The sequence below is a fragment of the Corylus avellana genome, chromosome ca7 (genome assembly GCF_901000735.1).
Source record: "Corylus avellana chromosome ca7, CavTom2PMs-1.0".
Classification (NCBI taxonomy): domain Eukaryota; kingdom Viridiplantae; phylum Streptophyta; class Magnoliopsida; order Fagales; family Betulaceae; genus Corylus; species Corylus avellana.
This window is the reverse complement of record NC_081547.1, coordinates 14,800,416-14,821,289: the sequence shown is the minus strand read 5'-3', so window position 1 is coordinate 14,821,289 and position 20,874 is coordinate 14,800,416. Positions and strand designations below refer to the sequence as shown.

The 20,874-nt window shown below is 36.8% G+C and overlaps 1 protein-coding gene across 1 annotated transcript in view; it reads right to left on the bottom strand.

The window, feature by feature from the left end:
- Positions 1-9,651: 9,651 nt before the first annotated feature.
- LOC132187911 (beta-glucosidase 11-like) overlaps positions 9,652-20,874 on the bottom strand; it is an 82,807-nt gene continuing 71,584 nt past the window's right edge. Inside the window, exons 12-13 of the mRNA XM_059602334.1 lie at positions 13,144-13,234; positions 9,652-9,895 (exon numbers count right to left, since the gene is read on the bottom strand). Coding sequence (XP_059458317.1) covers positions 9,652-9,895; positions 13,144-13,234 — 335 coding nt within the window. The remainder of the gene's footprint in view (positions 9,896-13,143; positions 13,235-20,874) is intronic.

The following is a 20,874-nucleotide window of genomic DNA, read 5'->3' as shown; positions in this document are numbered from 1 at the left end:
ATTGAATAAAAAAAAAAAAAAAAAAAATCTATTTGACTAGACTTCTTCCTATATCTTATGGTTAGGTTTTTGTTTATGCTCGAGTTAAGAAGTGCGTGAAGAGAAGGAAATTAGTTAGTAATTACAAATAATCTCTTAAAGACCTTATAAGTAAATTAAAAAAAGCAAACCGCCTTACCGTCAAAATTTTTTAACTACCATTATATAAGTTGAAACGCACCGTTTTAATGAAGTCTACATCAAACTATTTTTTGATCCTACGTGGGCATTGTTGACACGTAGGATCAAAACTCACCAGCCAAAACGGTGAGTTTTGGCTGGCTTGGGGGTTTTATTGTTTAAATCCCTAAATTTTCTTCCTCCTTCCCAGATTCAATGACAAAGGATGAAACCCATGCAGCCCATGGAGCTCCCCCGACGCACCCACCGGCGCACCCAGAACCCATTGGCGGTTCATTAGTCCAATGTCGTCACAACCTTTCCGGCGTCACTCCGTCACAGGTAAGAAGTCTGAGATTGGGGATAGGGTTCCATTGATTCAATTTTTTTTTTTTTTTTATTCAAAAAATTTTAGAAAAAACGAAGGTATTTTCTGGAATTTTTTGTGGGTTTTGTTGGTAATACAAGTTATGTAAGCCTATTATGTTTGTTGATGAAAGCTTTTTGTTGTATTGGAAGCTTTATTGTTGAAACCCCCATCCCCAAGCTTTTTGTCAAATCTGTGTTGGATTTATATATAGTCCTTTGACAATTGGTTGTATTGGAATCTTATATATAATTTATTGCATTTTATATATACTTTATTGCTAAGGATTGGCAGTGGGTGTCGTCATGGAATTTTTTGGTTGTGGTCCTAGAACTTTTTGGTTGTGGTCCTAGAATGAGACAAGTCAGCAATACTTTATTCCATTATTAATTGTGAACTTTTTTAGGCTTAGTGGCTTTGTCGATAATAGGCAGAAGGTATGAGCGGACTAACTTGTCCTTTGACAATTGGTTGTGGGTCATAGAGAGGGTTGTGTATAATTATAGCAAGTAGGGGTGGTAGTTTGGTATTTGTGGCACATGGGTTGGGTGATTGTCTATTATTTATCATGTTTCAATGCACATAGATAAAAAATATACATGCAAACTTTCATGCAGTTTTGAAAATATATAATGCACATAGAGTGCACCAACTCCACTCTCTTCGGCCGAGTATTGCTTTGATAATATAAGTCATAGTATGACTTTTACTGTGATTCATATTTCATATTGGTAATTTTGTGGGAGACAACTTGGTCTTTTCTTCTATTTTTTTTTTAAATTTTTTTTTTTATGATATTTTCAGTTTTTTTTTTTTTTTTTTGAAATCTTGTTGGAGATTTAACTCCCAAGTGAAAGGAGTTAATGTAATAATTGGGGCAGCTTTTTTATTTTTTACTTTTTTTTATTTTTATTTTTATAAAGATAGACATAAAAGAGACTGCATTTTTGTCCATAGGCTTTTTTGTTCTCTGATACCATTAAATACATTCTAGAATTTTTTTTTTCTTACACTCATTCATATGCTCATAGATATGGTTGTCAATATTGTAACACCTTGATCCCATATTGGGAAGATGAGAAGAAGCCCACATAGAGTGGGTGGTTTATAATGATAGTCATGGGTGCTAAGTCCCACATTGCCTAATTACTAGGTGAAACTGGGCTTTATAATGAATTTTAGGAAAACTCTAAATTAACTAGTTCTTTTGGAGTAATAGTGCAGATATAGTTAGCGCTTTTCTCTAGGTCGTTACAAATATAAACATCCACCATGGTGGGATAATGCACCATACCCCATTTACATATGTTGGTGATGACATCCATCAAGTAAATGGGTATGATATTGACTATTTGAGTGTTTGGGAAGTTAAAGAGCTGATTCATGATTTAGGATACTTGAATGACTTTAACTGTTGGTATAATGTCGGTGACAATCATGACCAAGTGATGCACAAGATGGAGAAGGGGGCGGTGGGGTGGATGAAATACCTAGGGCTACCCGTAAAGATGGAGATGGAGAAGGACAAGATGGAGAGTGTGAAAATTCTTAATCAAGAAATTGTAAAAGCCCACGGGTTAAAACTAGTGTTGACCGTACGGTTACACCATCCAAGAAAATGACCTCCACCGACTGTGCATCTCCAAGCGAGCAACCGGCCACCAGCTGAGGAGGTACACATGATTTTATTCTTTTCATTTTATTTATGTTTAGTTTATTCTTTTAAATTGAGATTAGGTTAATCAATACAATTTGTTTTAATTCTTTTAATTTTTTTTTTTTTTTTTTAGGAAGAGGAACGAAAGCAACTGCTGTTAGGACTCCAACCAAGCAAAGGACCTCTACCGGAAGTGCATCTCCAAGCGAGCAAGCAAGCAAGCAACCGACCACCAGTAGTGGTGGTTACATTCTATTCTTTTAAATTGAGAATGCTTAGTGAATATATATATATATATATATATATATATTTTTTTTTCTTTTCAGGAAGAGGAAGGAAAGCAACTTCTGGTAGGACTCCAGCCAAGCATAGGACCTCCACTGTAAGTGCATCTCCAAGCGAGCAAGCAAGCAAACAAAGGACATACATCGACGAAACAACTCAAAGCAAGCAAGCAGCCAAGTGAAGGACCTCCACAATGGAAGATACACTTGATTATATGCTTTTTTTTTTTTTATTATTATTTTTTTCGATTTTGGTAGTAATAGTTACATGGGTAGCGTGCACACCCGCGGACACACACACACACACACACACACACAAACGAAGAAAAACACGGGATGCTTAATTTATTTTGCAAGATGAAGAGGACAATGCTAATGTTGGTGTGGAGGACAATGTTAATGTTGGTGTAGACATCGTGCCGAAAATAGGTACAAAAAACACAAGACGTGGTAGGCCATAGAAGGCCGAAGTGATTCAAGATATTGACGAAGTCATCAAGGAACTATTGAGTGACTTCAAAATAAATGATGGTGAGAATGAAGAACTATTCTATGGTACTGATGAGGTCAATAAAGAAAAGGATGGAACGGCGCACTAGTGGGACAAGGTTGACTGTAACATAAGTGAGACGGGAGCCGAGATTGGGGATCAATAATCTGATGATTCAGGTGATGGTCTTGCAAGTTTGCAAGGCAGTGATTTTGACGATGTTGGAAAGAAGAAGCGGTATAGGCAGTTCAATGAGAAACATGACTTGAAAATTCGAGTAACGTTTGAAGGGAATCAGTTTGCAGATACATACTCCTTCAAGCGGGCACTGAAGACTTATACTGTGCAAAGGGGTTCGATTACCACTAAAAACACAATGACATGTAGGATTCATGCCTCTATTAATGCTAAGAGGACTTGTATACAAATTAAAACTTTCTACTCGATTCATATTTGTGGTAATCAGTATAAAAACACTAGATGCGATGTCGAGTATCTTGTTCGTACTTATAAGAAGGACTTCATGGATCATCCCACATGGACACCGTATGCATTGCAATAGAGGGTGAAGAGAGACCTTAATATAGATGTTCCCATTGCTCGTTGCTATAGAGCGAAGAAGGAGGCATTGCATCAACTTTTTGGTCGCCATTCTAAGCAATATCGCATCACAAGGAGATACGCGTTGGCAATACTTAGCACCAACCTTGGTAATAGTGCTTACGTATAGAAAGATGGAGCATTCTTCTAAAGGATGTATATTTGCTTTGATGCGTGCAAGAAGGGGTTCAAGTATGGTTGTTGGCTCATAATTTATTTAGATGCTTATCATCTGAAGAGGGAATATAGAGGGCAATTGCTGTGTGCTATAGGCAAGCATGGCAACGATGACATGTTCCCCATTGCATTTGCTGTGGCCGAGGCAAAGACAAGAAAGTCATGGCAGTGGTTTATTAACATTTTAGTGGAGGACTTATGCGGGTAGAAGGCGGACTTGGTTGGACTATTATTTCTAACAGGCATAAGGTATTTGGTGTAATAAACTACTTATGTTCTTATTGTCTTCTTTTATTTGTTTATGTTCTTACATATAATTCAATGCATAAATGTATGTGTGTAGGGGGCTTAGAACTGCAGTTGATGTTATGTTGCCACATTCTGAGCATCGCTTTTGTATTTGGCACTTACATGGGAACTTCAAAGCGAAAGGCTACACGGGGAAAGCTTTTAAGGATGAGTTGTGGGGGCTGCACAGGCAGCCAATATTTATGCCTTTGACCACCACATGCAGAAGTATTGCAAACTGAAACTATATAGCAAGCCTGAGCAAGAAGACAGAAGTCATGTTCTGCATGCAGACAGATAATGCCTTTCAATCAATTCCCGATGCATCTCTTCTTGCCAGTCCGATCGTGAGAGCACTGTTGGTAATATGCACACCTTATTGTACATGACCTTTGACTGCGCTTGCATATTTAGCAGCCTAAGTAATAACTCATTGCGCTGCTTTTCAATTCTCGTCGTATGGATATGTTTATCGGCATTCTATCCTTTGAGTGTTCAAATACTAATGAATAGTGTACTCCTTTTTTGAGGCATTAACTGACTTTCGACAGCCATGTGCCTAACTATCCCCCGGTCAAGTGAGGGACCCATCACTTTGCTGCCGAGTCAATATTACAAGGACTCGCTTACTTGCTATATAATTGTAGCAAAAGTGCCAATATTGTAATCTTACAGAGACATAATTAGGTCTTCAATCGAGCCTTAATTAAAATACTAACTACATAACAAAAATAAATGGAAGAGAAGAAAAACCCAAGACTCTTCTTGATCTAGCCTTCAATCCTTTATCCCGAGCTTCTGTCTGCTTCTCCCCCTCCATTCGGATGAATAGAGGGTCTATTTATAGGGTTCCTCACAACCTTGGGCATTCTTGTGCAGAAAACTCACAAATCGAGTTGGAATAGGATTCTAGAGTTTGAAACCGTGTGAAAACGTGTCTTCAATTGCACGAGTGCCCTTGATCGCAAGAGGGTGCGCTCGATCGCATGCCTGCAATCGATCCTTGGCTTGGGCGCTCGAGTGCTATTGCACTCGATCCTGCTGCATGTGCAAGCGAGCGCTGATGTGCACGATCCTAGGAGTGCTGCGATCGATTCTATGGCTTCCAACTTTTTCCAATTAATCTTTTAAGTCTGAAACTTGCCGGAAACAATTGCTTTTCTTCAAAAACCCTAAAAACACAATAAAACACAAAAACAAAGCAAAACATCAAATAATAACAAAATTAAGAGCTTAACATATATGAATTAAAGGGCTAGAATATGGAATATTCAGCTCTTATAAAGAAGTACTAAAAAATTTTGGGGAGTTGTTTATTCATGGAAAAATTGTGGTTAATGCATTAGAAAAATTGGTTCGACATTTTAGAATAGATCTGGACTCGTTTCTAAGAAACATAGAATTTGAAAATTTTAATTTCAGAATGGGTGTTTGGTTGTAAAATGTTTTTGCTGGATAACTAATTTTTTTTTATTTTTTTTATTTTTTTATTTTATTTTTAAGATATATGTTATAAATTTTCTGTAGCATATATTGATAAAAAGAATTAATTTTACAAGCACCTCTCCTCCCATATGTTTTTGAAGCTCTTGAAAAACGATGGCATAAAAACACATGATTTTACATTATTGCTTTTATTGCTTTGTTTATTGTAAAGTAGTTTGTTTAAACTTCTTTTGTTGATGCCCAATGATCTAAAAGATGTTTAGTTGAATCATGGTATAGAATTTTATGGGTTGAAAGTATGCAGGTTGGACCACCATACTACCATTGGCCATGAAGGCCATAACCCATGAGATGGGTGTTCAGCCACCATGTAGTAGCACTAGGATTTTTTAAAATCCTAAATCTGACTTCTAATCCCCGTATCAAATATGTTTTGAACATTAAAGTGTTTAATTGTCTCATACTTTTTTGGGGAAGTAATTTATTGACGAGATTGAGATGATCATTTAACTTTTTTTTTTTTTTGGACTTTTAGTATGGACTGAGTTAGACAAATAACAATATGTCATTAGGATTCAACGCTTCCTTTCTCTCTGTGTCTCTCTCTGCTCTGAAGCAAAGCTCCCTCCCTACGAGGAGAGAAGCCCCTTCCCCTCCTTTGAAGCTCCTATCTTGCTAGATTTCTCTCTAGCTCCGTGCATCTCCTTTGAGGCCCTATCCAGTATTCACCTCTTTTGAGCCTTTATCCAACAACTCAAACCCCTTACCACGGTCAACATCGGTCGTCCACCTCCTCCACCATTCGTTCTGTTGGAGCTGTCATGTTCTCATATTGGATTTTTCAAAGCCGGGTCTACCTTCCTCTGTCAGACCCAACTTGCAATGCGCCACTACATTGTTTTCTCCGGCGTCCCAGCTTTTGGTAGCCTCCTGCCACCTCTTCATTCGACATCTAGCGTGGTGCTCACATACTTTGTGCCCAAGCGTGGATCTAATGCTCCTGTGTGAGGATCTCATTCACTAGCATGTGAGTCACTCATTTTGGACAAGCCTTCTTCTGCCTCACCGTTTGCCGGCTTTCTTTTTGGCTATTTTTTTATTTTCCTTGTCAAAATATTGGGTAATTACCTTTTTCCCATCAATTACAATACATTGTCAATTTTTCCTCATGAACTGCCAACCTTACTGCCGGACCCTATCATACTACCATTTTCTTTCCAAAACCCCATTCCGTTTGTCAAATACCCTAACTTTATAAACAAAAATTACATATAATACCCTTAAAATTAATAAAAAATATATATGATTAATGTATATATATTATATATAAATTATTTTTAAAATAAAATAAAAGATATTAAAAAAAAAATTTGGGCCACCCCCTATTTTTTTTTTTGTAAAATTAATTTATAAATTTTATAGATTTATATTTTTTGTTTGAATTTTTTATTTAGGGGTATTTCTGTCTTTTAATGAGATTTAACGTCTAAAAGAGAATATTTCATCCAATTTAATGAGTTTGATTGACGGAATGGGGGTTGTATGAAGAAAATTGTAGTTTGATAGGGTCGGGCACTAAGGTTGGCAGTTCATGGGGAGAAATTGACAATGCATTGTAATTGATGGGGAAAAAAGATAATTACCCTCTATTTTTTTTTTTTTTTAATCTATCTATCCCTATGTTCCTATGTTTTTTCTATTGCTATTATCTAACTGGTATTTGAGAAGGGTTGAAGGGTATCTTGAGGGTCATGCCCCTATCTATGTCCCTTGCATTGACGGTTTGGGTAGGGTTGAAGGGTTTTGCGACGATCATGCCCCTGCCCATGACTTGTTTAACTGCCTTTATTGACAACCACTTTTCTTGGTGTTTGTGCCAAGAATTTATAGTACCGTGTCATCCATTTGATGCATTCTATTTTAAAACATGTTTAATCACTCTCTTTGTTTCGGAATTATTGTTGGGTTGTCTAGCCATTTTCTGTTGTTTTTGGATGTAGTTCATGTTTGATGTACTTATAAAAAGGAATCAATACGTTCAAGTTGGATCCATCATTCATGCCAAGATGGAAAACCTGGTCCATCGGGACTTGAAATCCTATTTTAAAATAGATTCCTAATGAGATTAGGAGTCTTAAATTAAAATAGGGCTTTGACGAGATAAATGAATCTTGATTAGCCAAGATTGTTACCCGAACTTGGATTCCTAATGAGATTAGGAAAGTGTTCCAATTTGGAAAAGAATAAGAGGCAAAGGTCATAATTGTAATAAAGTTACAACCAGTTCAAATAAACTCATATTTTTTAAAATATCAAGCAGGAGAGAGATTCAAGAATTGAGTCTCATGGGTTTCATCATAGGTCTATACTAATGTAATAGGCACATTGTTTAACAATATAATCTTTTTTCGAGTGTCTTTATTTTGCAGATTAAAATGATTAAGATCATGAGCGACCACCACTTGGTGGAGTTATTGACAATCACTATAAATCGATGTGATTGTATATGCTTGACTAATTTAAGATGATATTCCTTGGGAGCTCTATCATCTTATAGTAGGAGGCTAAGGGAAGAGTCGTGCATGAGATACTCAGGTGGCATTAATGATTAGAATAGTTCTCGTCTAATCATAATAATTGACAATGTCTTTCTCTGCCTAAGGAGGGTGTTCTTTAATTATGGGATTAGGCTGTCATTACATTAAACATTGTGCTCACTACTGAAGAGCACGAGTTTGTGCTTACTAAGGCATGTTTGGATTATATAAGACTTCGTGGCGGGGAGAAAATTAGGAATTTTTATCGACACGAGCCAAAGTATAAATGAGAAATATATTAATATTAAATATTAAATTAACATATAAAAAATAAAATTATTATCCATTCAATGTTAGGGGAACATAAGCAAAATAAAAGATAAAAACTAATTGTTTATTAAATTATTTCAATTTTCAATTCAATCTCATTTTAAAATGGAACTTGATGTTCTCCTAAATCCTAGAAATTGTCTATGATTGAATTGGGGTGCAACAAGCAATTAAGCAAACTTTACCCATAGCTCTACGAAATACCGCATTCTCGTCATGCACACTGCACTCCAGAAAGGCAAAAAACAATATGGATTTTGGGGAAAGACATAGGGCATTTTAATTCATGAGCTTGGGGCATTATGGATTTTCCTGTTTGAGAGGTCCAATGCATTCTTAAAAATTCTAGACTGGTTTTTATAGATCTAGGCTAAACAAAAAATTGTATACTACTTTCTTTTGGGCCCAAGGCCAAACTAAAAGATTTTTGTCTAAAATGCAAATTTTAGAAGTAAAATTAATAAAAAATTATAAAACCAGGGTGGCCATGGCCCACCCCGGTCAGTGAATAGATCCATCTCTGTTTAGTGGCATCTCAAGAAGAGAAGTGACTATATGATCGTTGGCTTAAATTTGATGAGACAATGTGTTACGTAAATGCGTAACAACAGATCTAGTAACTCGGGTAGAAACGGGAAAAGAAGTAGGGTTCTACTTCTTATTATTCCCTATGGTTGCTAATTGAAACAACTAGCGGTAGGAAATTAGAGGTTCTTGGGCCTCGTATTAAACACAAAGTTTGGGGAAAATTGCATACTTTTCATTGACTGATGGTGCCTTTAAATAGAAAGCTTACAAGACATAAAGGAGGAGATGAACTCCTTAATCCTACAAGGATATGTGATCCTCTACCAAAGGGAGATAACTCCTTATTCCTAATAAATGATAACTCCTATTATGATAGAAGGTAAACACCTCTACCAATCAAAGTTCCATCCTTATTTAACTACTTAACATAAATTAACTAGAAAGCAAATAATCATAGATTCCTACTCCACTACTGCACGCCATATTCATAACACAATAAGATCATCCATCATAACCTATGTGTTAGATGTTATCCAGACATAGTAATTTGTCTGGAGGAGATGTTTTGTGAGTAGCATCTCCCCTTTACCAATACAACCATTGTAATACAATATTATCAAGTCAATACATTAAAAATGTTTCCTTGTTGAACATTTCCTAGGATGGATGTAGAACTCTAAGGCCCAACCACCTTAAATCTTTGAGTCCGCCCATTATTCTCTCAGTCTATCATATATTATTATCTATTTTACCAGCAGCACACCATTAACAGTGAAGGAAAGAATCTACTAAAAGAAGTGAGCATGAGAAAGCACAGATAAATTCTTCTCAAGTTCAATAAACCCATGAGAGTTGACACCTTTTCTCTTCAAGAAATGCTTGTACCAATGAGCAGAGAGCTTTGGTTGTCTTTTTAAATCTGGGTCATCCAAATCTACACAGTAAAGGCCAAAGCTTGATTCAAAGCCGTCCAACATCTCGAATACATCCAAGAAAGACCATTGAAAATAACCCTTTGTGTTTGATCCATTCCTTCCATAAATTTGAGAATGGAGAAAGAGAAAAATATCATAAATCCAGAAAAAGGAGTTATGTCACAATAACTATACATGATGCGAACCTCAATTGACGCGCTTTTGAGACCCAACAAACAATATTGGAATACAGACCCAAGAAAGCTAAAATTCAGATTTTTTTGATAGAAAACCCTGACTCAACGTTTATAAATGAAACGCGAATCAAAAGCATAAAGTAACAACCCTCGACCCAATGATTATAATTGAATCACGAACCGAAGGTATAAAGTTTGAACCCCACAAGGAAGAATCCTTGATAAGTTCACAAGTTCTTTGAAGAACCAACAGAAGAAGCAAACCTCACTTTTTTTTTTTTTTTTTTTTTCTAATTTTCATTCATGATGTGCTCATTACAATGAGTGCATGCTATTTATAAAGCATGGCTGAAAATAAGACTACATGCTTGCTATGGAAAGGAAATTAAATTGATTCCAACATTGAAAAGTAGATAGAACAAAAAAAAGACTAAATAATAGAAACCTAAAATTAAGGCTAATTAGGTCTGAAATTAGCAGCTCCCCCATGCCAAAAATAGACTGAAATTGGCTAGGAAATCACGCCTAAGGAAGGTCTTGAAATAGGTAAGTCAATCAGCCAATTAATTGGTATGTAATTGGAAAGTCAATCAGCCAATTAATTGGTATGTAATTGGCAAGTCAATCAGCTATAATCAACCATTAATTCACGCCATTGCTAAGGAAATTATGTCAAATTAAGCAAGATCTACTCCATCAATAGCTTGGATTAAATTTATTACGCCTTCATCTTCCTTTGGGCCAAGCGTTTACTATCCTTTTTTTTTTTTTTTTTATCTTTTGTTTATTGTTATCATCCTATCTTGTTCCGTTTGTGTTCATTATTCCTTCTTGTTGTTTTACGTTGTGCACCAAGTTCAAAAAAAAAAAAAAAAAAACAAAAAAACAAAACAAAACAATTGTTTGTTTGTTTTCTTTTTTCTTTCTTATGTTCTTTTCCTTTGATTCGTTGTTTCTATAATATTTTTCTGTTCGTTTGTTTTCTTTCTTCTTTCTTTTGTCCTCTTCCTTTGATTTGTTGTTTCTATAATATTTTCCTGTTTGTTTGTTTTCTTTCTTCCTTCTTGTGTCCTCTTCCTTTGATTCGTTGTTTCTATAATATTTTCCTACTGTCGATATTGGTTTAAACACTACAAGTTGAATTTTTTTGATCAAGTTTATTAGTTTAATAAAGAACTAAAAAGGGGAAGCTAAAAGTGGAAAAAGGCAAGAGAGTGTGAGACTAATATCGAAAACAAAGCCAATTTAAGAGTGAAACACGAGTATGAGTGACATAATTTGAGTGCAAACATGTGAGGGAATGTTGTGAGGAATTGTTTCTAACATTTTTCTATAGTTTCAAGCTATGCCTTCCAGGGGCGACACATCAAACAAAGAAGGAGGGGAGGAGTCGTTCTTCTTGTTGCAGGCTATGCAACAACAATTTGAACGCATGAATGTGGTGTTTAACCAGATTCGGGATCGGATGGATAGGCAAGATGCCGTTATTGCTACTTGGCGTGAGGGGTGTCCCCAAAGAGTTCCTAATGCTAGAAGGCAAGAAAGACGTGCACACGTGGATGATTCTGATGATGACCACGAGGATGAGTTTGAAGGTGAAGGGGATCAAGCTTCATTGAACGGTGAGGGCAGGTTCGTGCCAAGGGGAGAAAGGCGTGGTAGAGGTTTCCGAAGAGATCCGAGATGGCAAAATGGGACTGACAGAAACCTAGGAAACATCAAAATGAAGATACCATCTTTCCAAAGGAAAAACGATCCTAAAGCATACTTGGAATGGGAGAAGAAGGTGGAGTTGATTTTTGAGTGCCACAACTAGTCCAAGGAGAAAATCACGCCTAAGGAAGGTCTTGAAATAGGTAAGTCAATCAGCCAATTAATTGATATGTAATTGGAAAGTCAATCAGCCAATTAATTGGTATGTAATTGGCAAGTCAATCAGCCATAATCAACCATTAATCCACGCCATTGCTAAGGAAATTATGTCCAATTAAGCAAGATCAGCTCCATCAATAGCTTGGATTAAATTTATTATGCCTTCATCTTCCTTTGGGCCAAGCTTGGAATGCCCCATTTTAGAACCAGCCCAAATCTCTTGAATCAGCCCATTAAGTGCTTCTTTGATCTTCTTGGATCTTGCTCTAGTAATAGGCCCAACTGGAACATGCAATGGATCCTTTAATGGTGCTTGTTCATTCTCATCAATAAATCCATGGAAAGAAAACATTTTGAAATTTAGAATAATACTAGGTCTCTAATGATTTCATTTTTTTAGTACTAAATATCCTAGCAAATTAAGTTTTGAGAAAAAAAAAAAAGAATAATCATATTAGATATTTATAATTCATCAATCAAACTACATTCTCCAATTTGCATCAAATGGAATTAATATGAACCCCAATATATATGGAGATATGTGACCAAATTATACTTTTAGAGAGAAACTATACTTCTCCCTGTCAAACTAATACCTTATTTGTAATGTTTCTCATCTAATCCAATTTTTATAATGTCTCCCCCAATCTACTATTGGGATTGTAATGTTCCCAAAAAATCTTAACAAAAGGGGTATAATGGACATTCGACATGAGCCAAAGTGACAAAAATATCCTGTATAAGATAAAAGATTCTAAAACATCGAAAAAATAAAAGCAAATTATTTAGAAAAAAACTATAAGTTAGAAAAATTTTGAAAAGCAAGAAATTACACGTGGCTGGGAAATGGATAAGGCCACGGGAGTTTTTTTTTTTTTTTTTTTTCAAGTATATATATATTTTTTATAATTAAGGTTATAATTGTTTTGTTTTGTTTTGTTTTGTTTTTTTTTTTTTTTTTCAAATTTCATGGGAGTATAATAGTTAGTCCAGGTCAAAATATTCCACATAAAACTATTTAATAGACAATCCTAACAGAAAAAATGTATTACAATCCCAATGATAAATTGAAAGAGGAGACATTACAAAAATTGAAACATTACGAGGATTGCAAATAAGGAGGGAGGTGTAGTTGCCCTATAAATAATTGAGTAATATTTAGTACCATCTTTTTATCCTCCCAAAGCTGATGTGGCTTTTAAAATCACCATTAATTATAGTAGAATCATGATGTGTAGAGTTGCAAACACCCAGATTATGGAGAAGGTATAATATGGTCAACAAAAAACGAATATACCTCAATGCATGAAGCAAAGCCCCAATATGTCCATATAAGTATTTCACCCTTGGCCAGTCTTCCATTGATGAATTGTGTTGAGTTGGTTGTCTTGTAAGAACATTAAATGCAAGATTAATTTTATCAATTAAATGAACACATAAATTGATAAGGGAATTGGATTTTGAACCTAGCCACATAATGCCACCCCTAAACAGGAATAATACCCAAGGAAGCAAAGGTGATATTTGAAAATGAAAAATATGCAGGATTCAATGACTTTTTTAGTTGCTAATTTCTTCATTGTTTGATCACTTTTACTTGAAATGGTACCTGCAGTTGAAAGCAAGAATCAAATGGTTTAAAGCATATCAAACATTTAGTTTATTAATGGAGATCTTAAGCAGGCACCCAACCCCTAGTGTGATAGTTGCACTACTAAGGGCTTGTTTGATTCACGGAATGGGTATTTCTTTAGGAAATTGAATAGTTATTACAGGGAATAAAGGAGAGTGGAATGAAATAGTTATTCTTATTCTTTAGTTTGGTAACAACACATATGCTCTAACTGGAATTAAATCAAAATTACTAAAAACCTCATATTATTATTATTTTTTTCAACTCATATTAAAACAAAACAAAAAAAATAGAAAATAAAGTGGGTGGCCGACCACCCCCAACAGACGAGGCCGGGGTGGAGCACGGCCAACCTTGAAGCAAATTTGGGGTGGCCAAGCCACCCCCGATAAGCAACCGGGTGGCCGCGGCCATCCTAGACAGCTTGGGGTGGGTTGCAACCACCTCCGACGACCTCGAGGGTGGCCGCGGCCACCCTAGAGGAGCTTCGGGGTGGCCGCAGCCACCCTTTGAGCCACCCCAAAATGTAACGGGGGTGGTGTGACCACCCCCAACCTCTTCTGTGCGTGGCCGACCACCCTTTTTTTTTTTTTTTTATGTTTTATTTATTTACTTTTTGTTTCTAAGTTTAAAATAAAATAAAAAATAATGTAGGTGTTTTTGGAAATTGTATTCCATTCCTTAAGGAATAGCTATTCCTCTCATTTTGTAGAGGAATAACTATTACTCTATGTAAACAATTAGTCATTCCCACTGCAATAACTATTCCTAAGAATAAACCCATACCAAACAAAAGAATAACTATTCCATAGGAATAGTCATTCCATTCCAAGGTTTATTCTGCAAACTAAATGGGGCATAAGAAGCCAACTTTTGGGGTCGTTTGTTTAGCTGTTGTTTAATCCAAGCGATGTGTATTATAAATTTTGACATCATTTAGTAGGAAACGACTTCAAATTATCATCGGTTAATTTAAACGACACGAACATAATCGTCAATAAAATAATTATATTCTTATGTTTTTTTTAATCTATAACAACAAAAAAAACATAATTCATGGCATTGAAAAAAGAGAAATGCTATAGTGCAACAAAAAGACCATTTTTGGCCCATAAAAGTGGTAGGTGGCAAGAGGTCACAAGCCCCATCCGTAGTTGCTGTGACTCCACCCACTGATGGGGCCTGTGGCCTGTTGCCACCTCGGACTTTTATGGGTCAAAAATGGTCTTTTTATTGCATTATAGCATATCTCTTTAAAAAATAAATGACATGAATTTGTTATGAAAAATTCACGACCAATTGGAATGTATGTCGACATACTTCTAGAATAAGGAAAACCATTCTGCTGATTAAGTTCATCTTTTTTCATCTGATCTCCATCACCCTTTGATGATGCTTCATATATTTCTACATCTTGTACAAAATTGGCAACTGCTTGTTCAAAATCTAAATTTGAAGGCAATGTCATAGAAATTCATCTCATTTGCAACCAAGCTTACAGAACATGCCTCTGAGCATGGATGTTTATTAACTCTAATTCAGATAGATGAAGGCCCCCAGGGAATTCTGATACTAGGGTTGATTGGTTTGCTTGAAGCAGTATGACAATCGGGATCAAAAGAACGTAACAGGTACATAGGTAGGAAGCATCACAGGACCCAAAAGTGGTTTTGGATGTCAAATTGCCCTGGGCAACTGTAACGACCTAGGAAAAAGAGCTAGCCACTTCTACACTATTACTCCAAAAGGACTAGTCAATTTGGAGCTTCCTTAGAATTCATTATAAAGCCTAGTTTTACCTAGTAACTAAGCAATGTGGGAGTTAGCACCCATGACTATTTTTATAAATCACCCACTCTATGTGGGCTTCTTCTCATCTTCCCATTATGGGACCGGGGTGTTACAACAACGGTGTCCCGGGAAGGGTGCACACGTCTTGTCCAAGGAGAAATTTCGTAGAAAGATATGATAGGATCTATAACCCCCGATTTGCGGGAAATGCCATAATAGGCAAAGATGCAGATTCGATATCTTCTCCAAATTAAGATAAGATTGCATTAAAGGCTCTAACCATGTGAAGATCAGTCTCCACATCAAATCCCTGATTCTTAGCCAAGTTGCTATGCTTGGCTCAGCAACCTGGCCTATAAATAGGTTCTTAGAGCATTCCCAGCAGACTCCCTATAAGGGGGTCTGTTCCCTAAGTTTAGGGAATATGTCCAAAAAATCACAAAAAACATTCCACAGCAGATTCCCTATATGGTTCCTTAAATCATCAGCTGCTACAGTTGAACCCAATGTTTTGGGTTCAATTGTAGCGATCCGTTGCCTTATTATAGTCATAAAAAAAAAACTCTCTCCTCTCACATCTTTTCACGCCCATTATGTTTCTCCGTTCTTCTCCGCCTTCTTCTTCTTTTGCACTTCATTTGGACACAAACCAAATCTCCATCTTCACTCTCACGGCCACTCAAAGGATTTACACCCAAAATTAAACAACAAATAAAACACACAAAATCAATCTTCCCCGAAGAACTTAAAGCATTCCAGAACTCAGCAACTCAACCAAAACTCAAGAAACTCTAGATCCATTCAGCCAAACCATCTTAAAACAGATTCTAAGAACACCTCAATTAGAACCGAAACTCAACACCCAACCAGCCACTCAAGACAATCAAAAATCCTCAAGAACACAATTGATTACCCAAATCGAATACCCAAAGAATCAACCCCATCACAATCAAATACCCATAACTAAAGGAAGGTGAATTTTATCCAAGGAATGATTCTGAGCCCAAAAGCTGCTGTCCAGCCACTCACGGCTTCGCTGTGGCCATCTACTGAGCTTTCTTTCTCTTACCATCTCTCTCCGTCCCTCTCCCAGCTCTCTCTGCATCACTCTCTCTTTCTCTCTCTCTCTCTCTCTCTCCTGTTCTCTCCCTGTCTGTCTTTGTGAGCGAGAATCTGCTGGGGGGAAAGTGAGGCAGGGAGAGAAAGAAGATGCAGATGAGTGAGAAAGAAAAGAAAAAGAATTTTTTTTTTAGAATAAAAGAAAATATTATTTTAATGAAAATAAAATTAATATTTTAATGATATAGGGAATGGTAAAGGGAAGCTATTGTGGAGTTTTTGTAGATAGGGAAGCAAAAAGTAGTTTGGATCCTTAAATATAGGGAAAATGGTTGGGTAGCTGCTGGGAATGCTCTTACACTAGGTACAAACCCTAGATTGAATATTTAGCATTAGGCATACACTTGGATCAAATGAACTAACTTAGGCATCGAAGGAGGATCTACCGAAGCACCCCTGACAAGTTCTCTTGATAGTTCGTTCTTCTGCAGGGAAATTGGGAAGCGTAAAGGACTAAAAGTGAAGATCAAGCTGCCTTGAAGAAAGCATTCGCAACATACCAGAAACTGACCAATAGTTTGGCACTGTCTGTGGGAATGATTTGTCTCTCACAAAATCAAAATCCATTATGGTGGTTGACACAAGGTCTAGAAGTTGGGCCAACCGGTAGAGGAAGGCTCACGAAAAGTGTATGCTTCAGCCCAATCAACAGCACTCGCCGCTTCACGAAGCCGACGAAGATCAATAACGCATAATAGCACTGGATGCCCAAATAACAATTCTGACTCAGCAGAATGCGAACCTTCTATGTCGGATCCCGAAGCAATCTCATTCAGAGGGTAATTGGGACATGTATATGGAAGAAGAAGGTAAACAGAGTAACCGCAGTAATGACCATGGTTGTCGGGAGAATGGTCATCATGAGGATAACTCCTAGCGGGAGAGACACCAGGAAGACAACTGGCAAGGACGTGGCAATCGGGACAACAATGAGGATCTGAGTATGGTTGTGACCGAGTGATTTGTGCCAAATATTGCACATTTGGACCCCTTAATTTACATTAGTTAACCTTTAGCTGTGTCGTAATTTGATATTTTGTGTAGTTTAGTTGTTTTTAGTTTTTTTTTTTTAGGTTGCCAAGGAAAAATTGCATTTTAACATGAGAAATACGGAGTTTGGAAGAAAACTGGAAAAAGTGCTAGAAAAGGTGGATCGAGCACACCATCTCGCACACCAACGTATGTGCGTTCGATCCCAGCTCGGTTGCGCTCGAGCGCACCCACGCCCACTAGCAAACCAAGATGCACTGCAACAGTAGAGCTTTATGGCCGTGTGCAATCGAGCGCACCAGCCATGCGCTCGAGCGCACTCGTCTGCCAGATATGACCTAGTGTCGTTTTTAGGGTTTTAAACCCTAGAAGCCCCTATAAATACAATGTTAAGCTTCAAGGAAAGTGGGCCAGACACCTAGTCCGAAATTCTCCACAGTTTTTCTCCATTTTAGTTTAGTTTTCCTTAGGTTTAGATTTATTTTCAATAATCATGTGGAGCTAAATTCTCAACTAAGGTTGAGGATGAAGCCCCATCGATGAAGAACGACAACACTTTTGTAAGTCAATATTATTCTGATTTTATGGATTTTTAAAGTTTCAACTGTTTTGCTTTAATTCAATTATTGAAATTATTTTTGAATATCTATTGTGATTCCCAGATACATGTGATGTTTTAGGAGAATTTCATATAATTGTTTGCTTGGATCTTTATTAAAATAAAATTGGATATCTATTTGTTTTTTCTTCTGACGAATACAATTGATGATTTGGTTAAATCTGAATATCTTTTGTGATTTAATACAATGGAGGGATACATTAGATCTTTTGATTGATTTTTGAAGCATAGCTAGACATACATAAGTTTGTATTTGTGCGAACTTAAGATTTTATTGATGAACATGAATATGTCGTTCCGAATTGGTGGGTGTGGATTCCACAACTTTAGTATTTTCATCTTGTGATTATTTTTATTTTATTTAGTTTATGTTTGTTTAATTTCCAAAGTCAAAAACCTTTCAGAACTAGGTTAATATAGAATTGATTTAGATAGAAATTGATTTTTACAATAGAATTCCTTGTGGATTCGACCTTGAACTTGCACACACTATATTGCAAACTACTCGTGCGCTTGCGAGGAATTAACACTCACAACACGTTTTTGGTGCCATTGCCGAGGAATTGTTTGTTTGTGAAAATTGATTTTTGTTTAAGTTGATTTTATTTTTCTACTAGTTATAATCAGAACTTCTGTTTTATTTTTCTTTTTGCAATTTTATTTTATTTTATTTGTTTCGGCAATTCTGATAAAATAAAAGATTTTGTGTTTCTGTTTTTCCAGATTTCTACGAACCAGTCCCTGCCAAGATGCTCTAGTGCACTCGTGCTCGTGTCAGGAAGCAGCACGCGCATCTGCGCTCAAGCGCAAGGCAGGCGTACGCTCGAGCGCAAGTCACTTACACTTGAGCGCACTAGTGCAGTAGATAGCAAGGATCCCGCACACATGCACTCGATCACTTCCTGCGCATGCTTGAGCACACGCATGCAGCAGGCAGCATCATTGGCCGATCAGCGCAACTATGCTCGATCTCGCCTACCCTGCGCTCGAGCGCACCTTCGTAGACTGCACCAAAATGGACCAGTACCTGAATTTTGCCAAACTTATGTTGGGTCCGTTTTGTGCGTTTTGTGCGTTTTTGAGTTTTTGTTTTTAATTTTTTGTATTCTTGTTTATTTGATTTTATAAAATAAAATAAAAAATTAGTTAATGTTTTATGTGGGATATTTGCATGCTAAAGAGTGAGGGTGAAGCATGAATTTTCAGTTTGGTAATTTTAATACTTCTCGTAGTTGTAGGACACCGGCTTCTACTAACTATTCTCAAAATTTTCACCCACATGGACCATGTTCATACTGCTCCAATCTTTATCATAGTTCTGGTAACTATCCATCCCAGGGTCAATTTTCCAATTTTTCATATGAGTAGATGAACACTAGTTTTTCCAGCCCGGGGTTTGAATCAAATTTCAATTTTTACACCTCGAACTGGAGTAACCATTATGATTTCTCGTGGGAAGCTCATGCTATGAGAAATTATGCTCCCCAAGTTGATGAACTACACCATCCTGAATATCCACAATTCGACAACCAACTTGATGTACTGCACCAATTTTCTTCTTCGTTGGAGGACACACTCAAAACATTTATGCAAATAACAAGCCAATCCCTGTAAGAAATCAAAGATGCCACTATGGCAAACGCTGAATCAATTGCAAGGTTGAAAGGATAGCTTGGTCATCTTGTTGATGAAATCAATCGGATAGAGGAAGAAAAGTTTCAAGGTCAGTTGATGGCTAAAGGACACTACATGATTGATGAGGATGATGATAGCAGTTCTTATCATTAGCATGTCCAAGCCACCACCACACTTGGGAGTGAAGAAAGTGTTGAGGAGACTGTTAATGAGCCAAGTCTGGAGGATCCTTTGGGAGAGTGTTTCGCTCAATTTGGATGCGACCTAGACCTTGACAAGTTTCTTGAGCAAGCGGAGACTTCTAATGAGCCAAGTCTGAAGGGTCCTCTAGAAGAGTGCTTTGCACAATTTGAATTTGATCTGGACCTTGATATGATACGTGAGCAAGCTAAGTCGTTATTGGATTCCACTCCTGAGAACAACAAGGTGAAGAAGAAGGGGAGCAAATTGAGACCCCGTCAACTCCAAATTTGTCCAATGACAAGGATGTGAATACTGAAACTCATTCCTTCATCACAATCCCTCTTGAGACACTTCATGAACCCCAAGCTTTAATTCTTCAATGTCTCCAAGAGCCATCTCAGGCTAAACTTCTCAAGGATCCATCACACAAAGATCCTTCGAAGCAAGCAACTAGGCTACTGAGCTGGCGGAACATCCTTCTAGTGAGATATCAAATTCTAAAGAAGAAATGGTGGAAGGGATTGGTTGGACACCCAAATGATCGGGGAAAGTGATGTATTTTTTTCTTTTTTGTTTTCTGCACTTGATTTTTGAGTCTTTTTACTTCGTCATTTTATTTCTTATCACATTTTTTTTTTTTTTTTTTTGTTTATGATAGAAATTAATCTTTGAGGTTTGTTTCTATGAGAAAATTTTGCTATTAGTTTTTTGTTGACAGGTGTTTTGGCGTTCAAGTTTGGGGGACGTCTTGGCCTTTTTCACACCTTGATGTTTTGTACTTCTGGTAATGTATTTCTTTCCTACACATTGAGGACAATGTATAATTTAAGTTTGGGGGTATGGAAAGACACTCTGTCTTTTGTTTGTTTTTATCTGTCTAAAAAAAATTTGCTATGTTGTTGTTAAGCATGAGTTAGTTGTACCTATGGTTTGATTTTCATTGGCTTGCTTAACATTTTGAACATATCATCATGTCATTAGGAATCTGAGTCCTTTGACTCAATTTTGGGTAGAGAGACTTCATTTGTTTTAAGTTGATTATCATGAGCACATTAGCA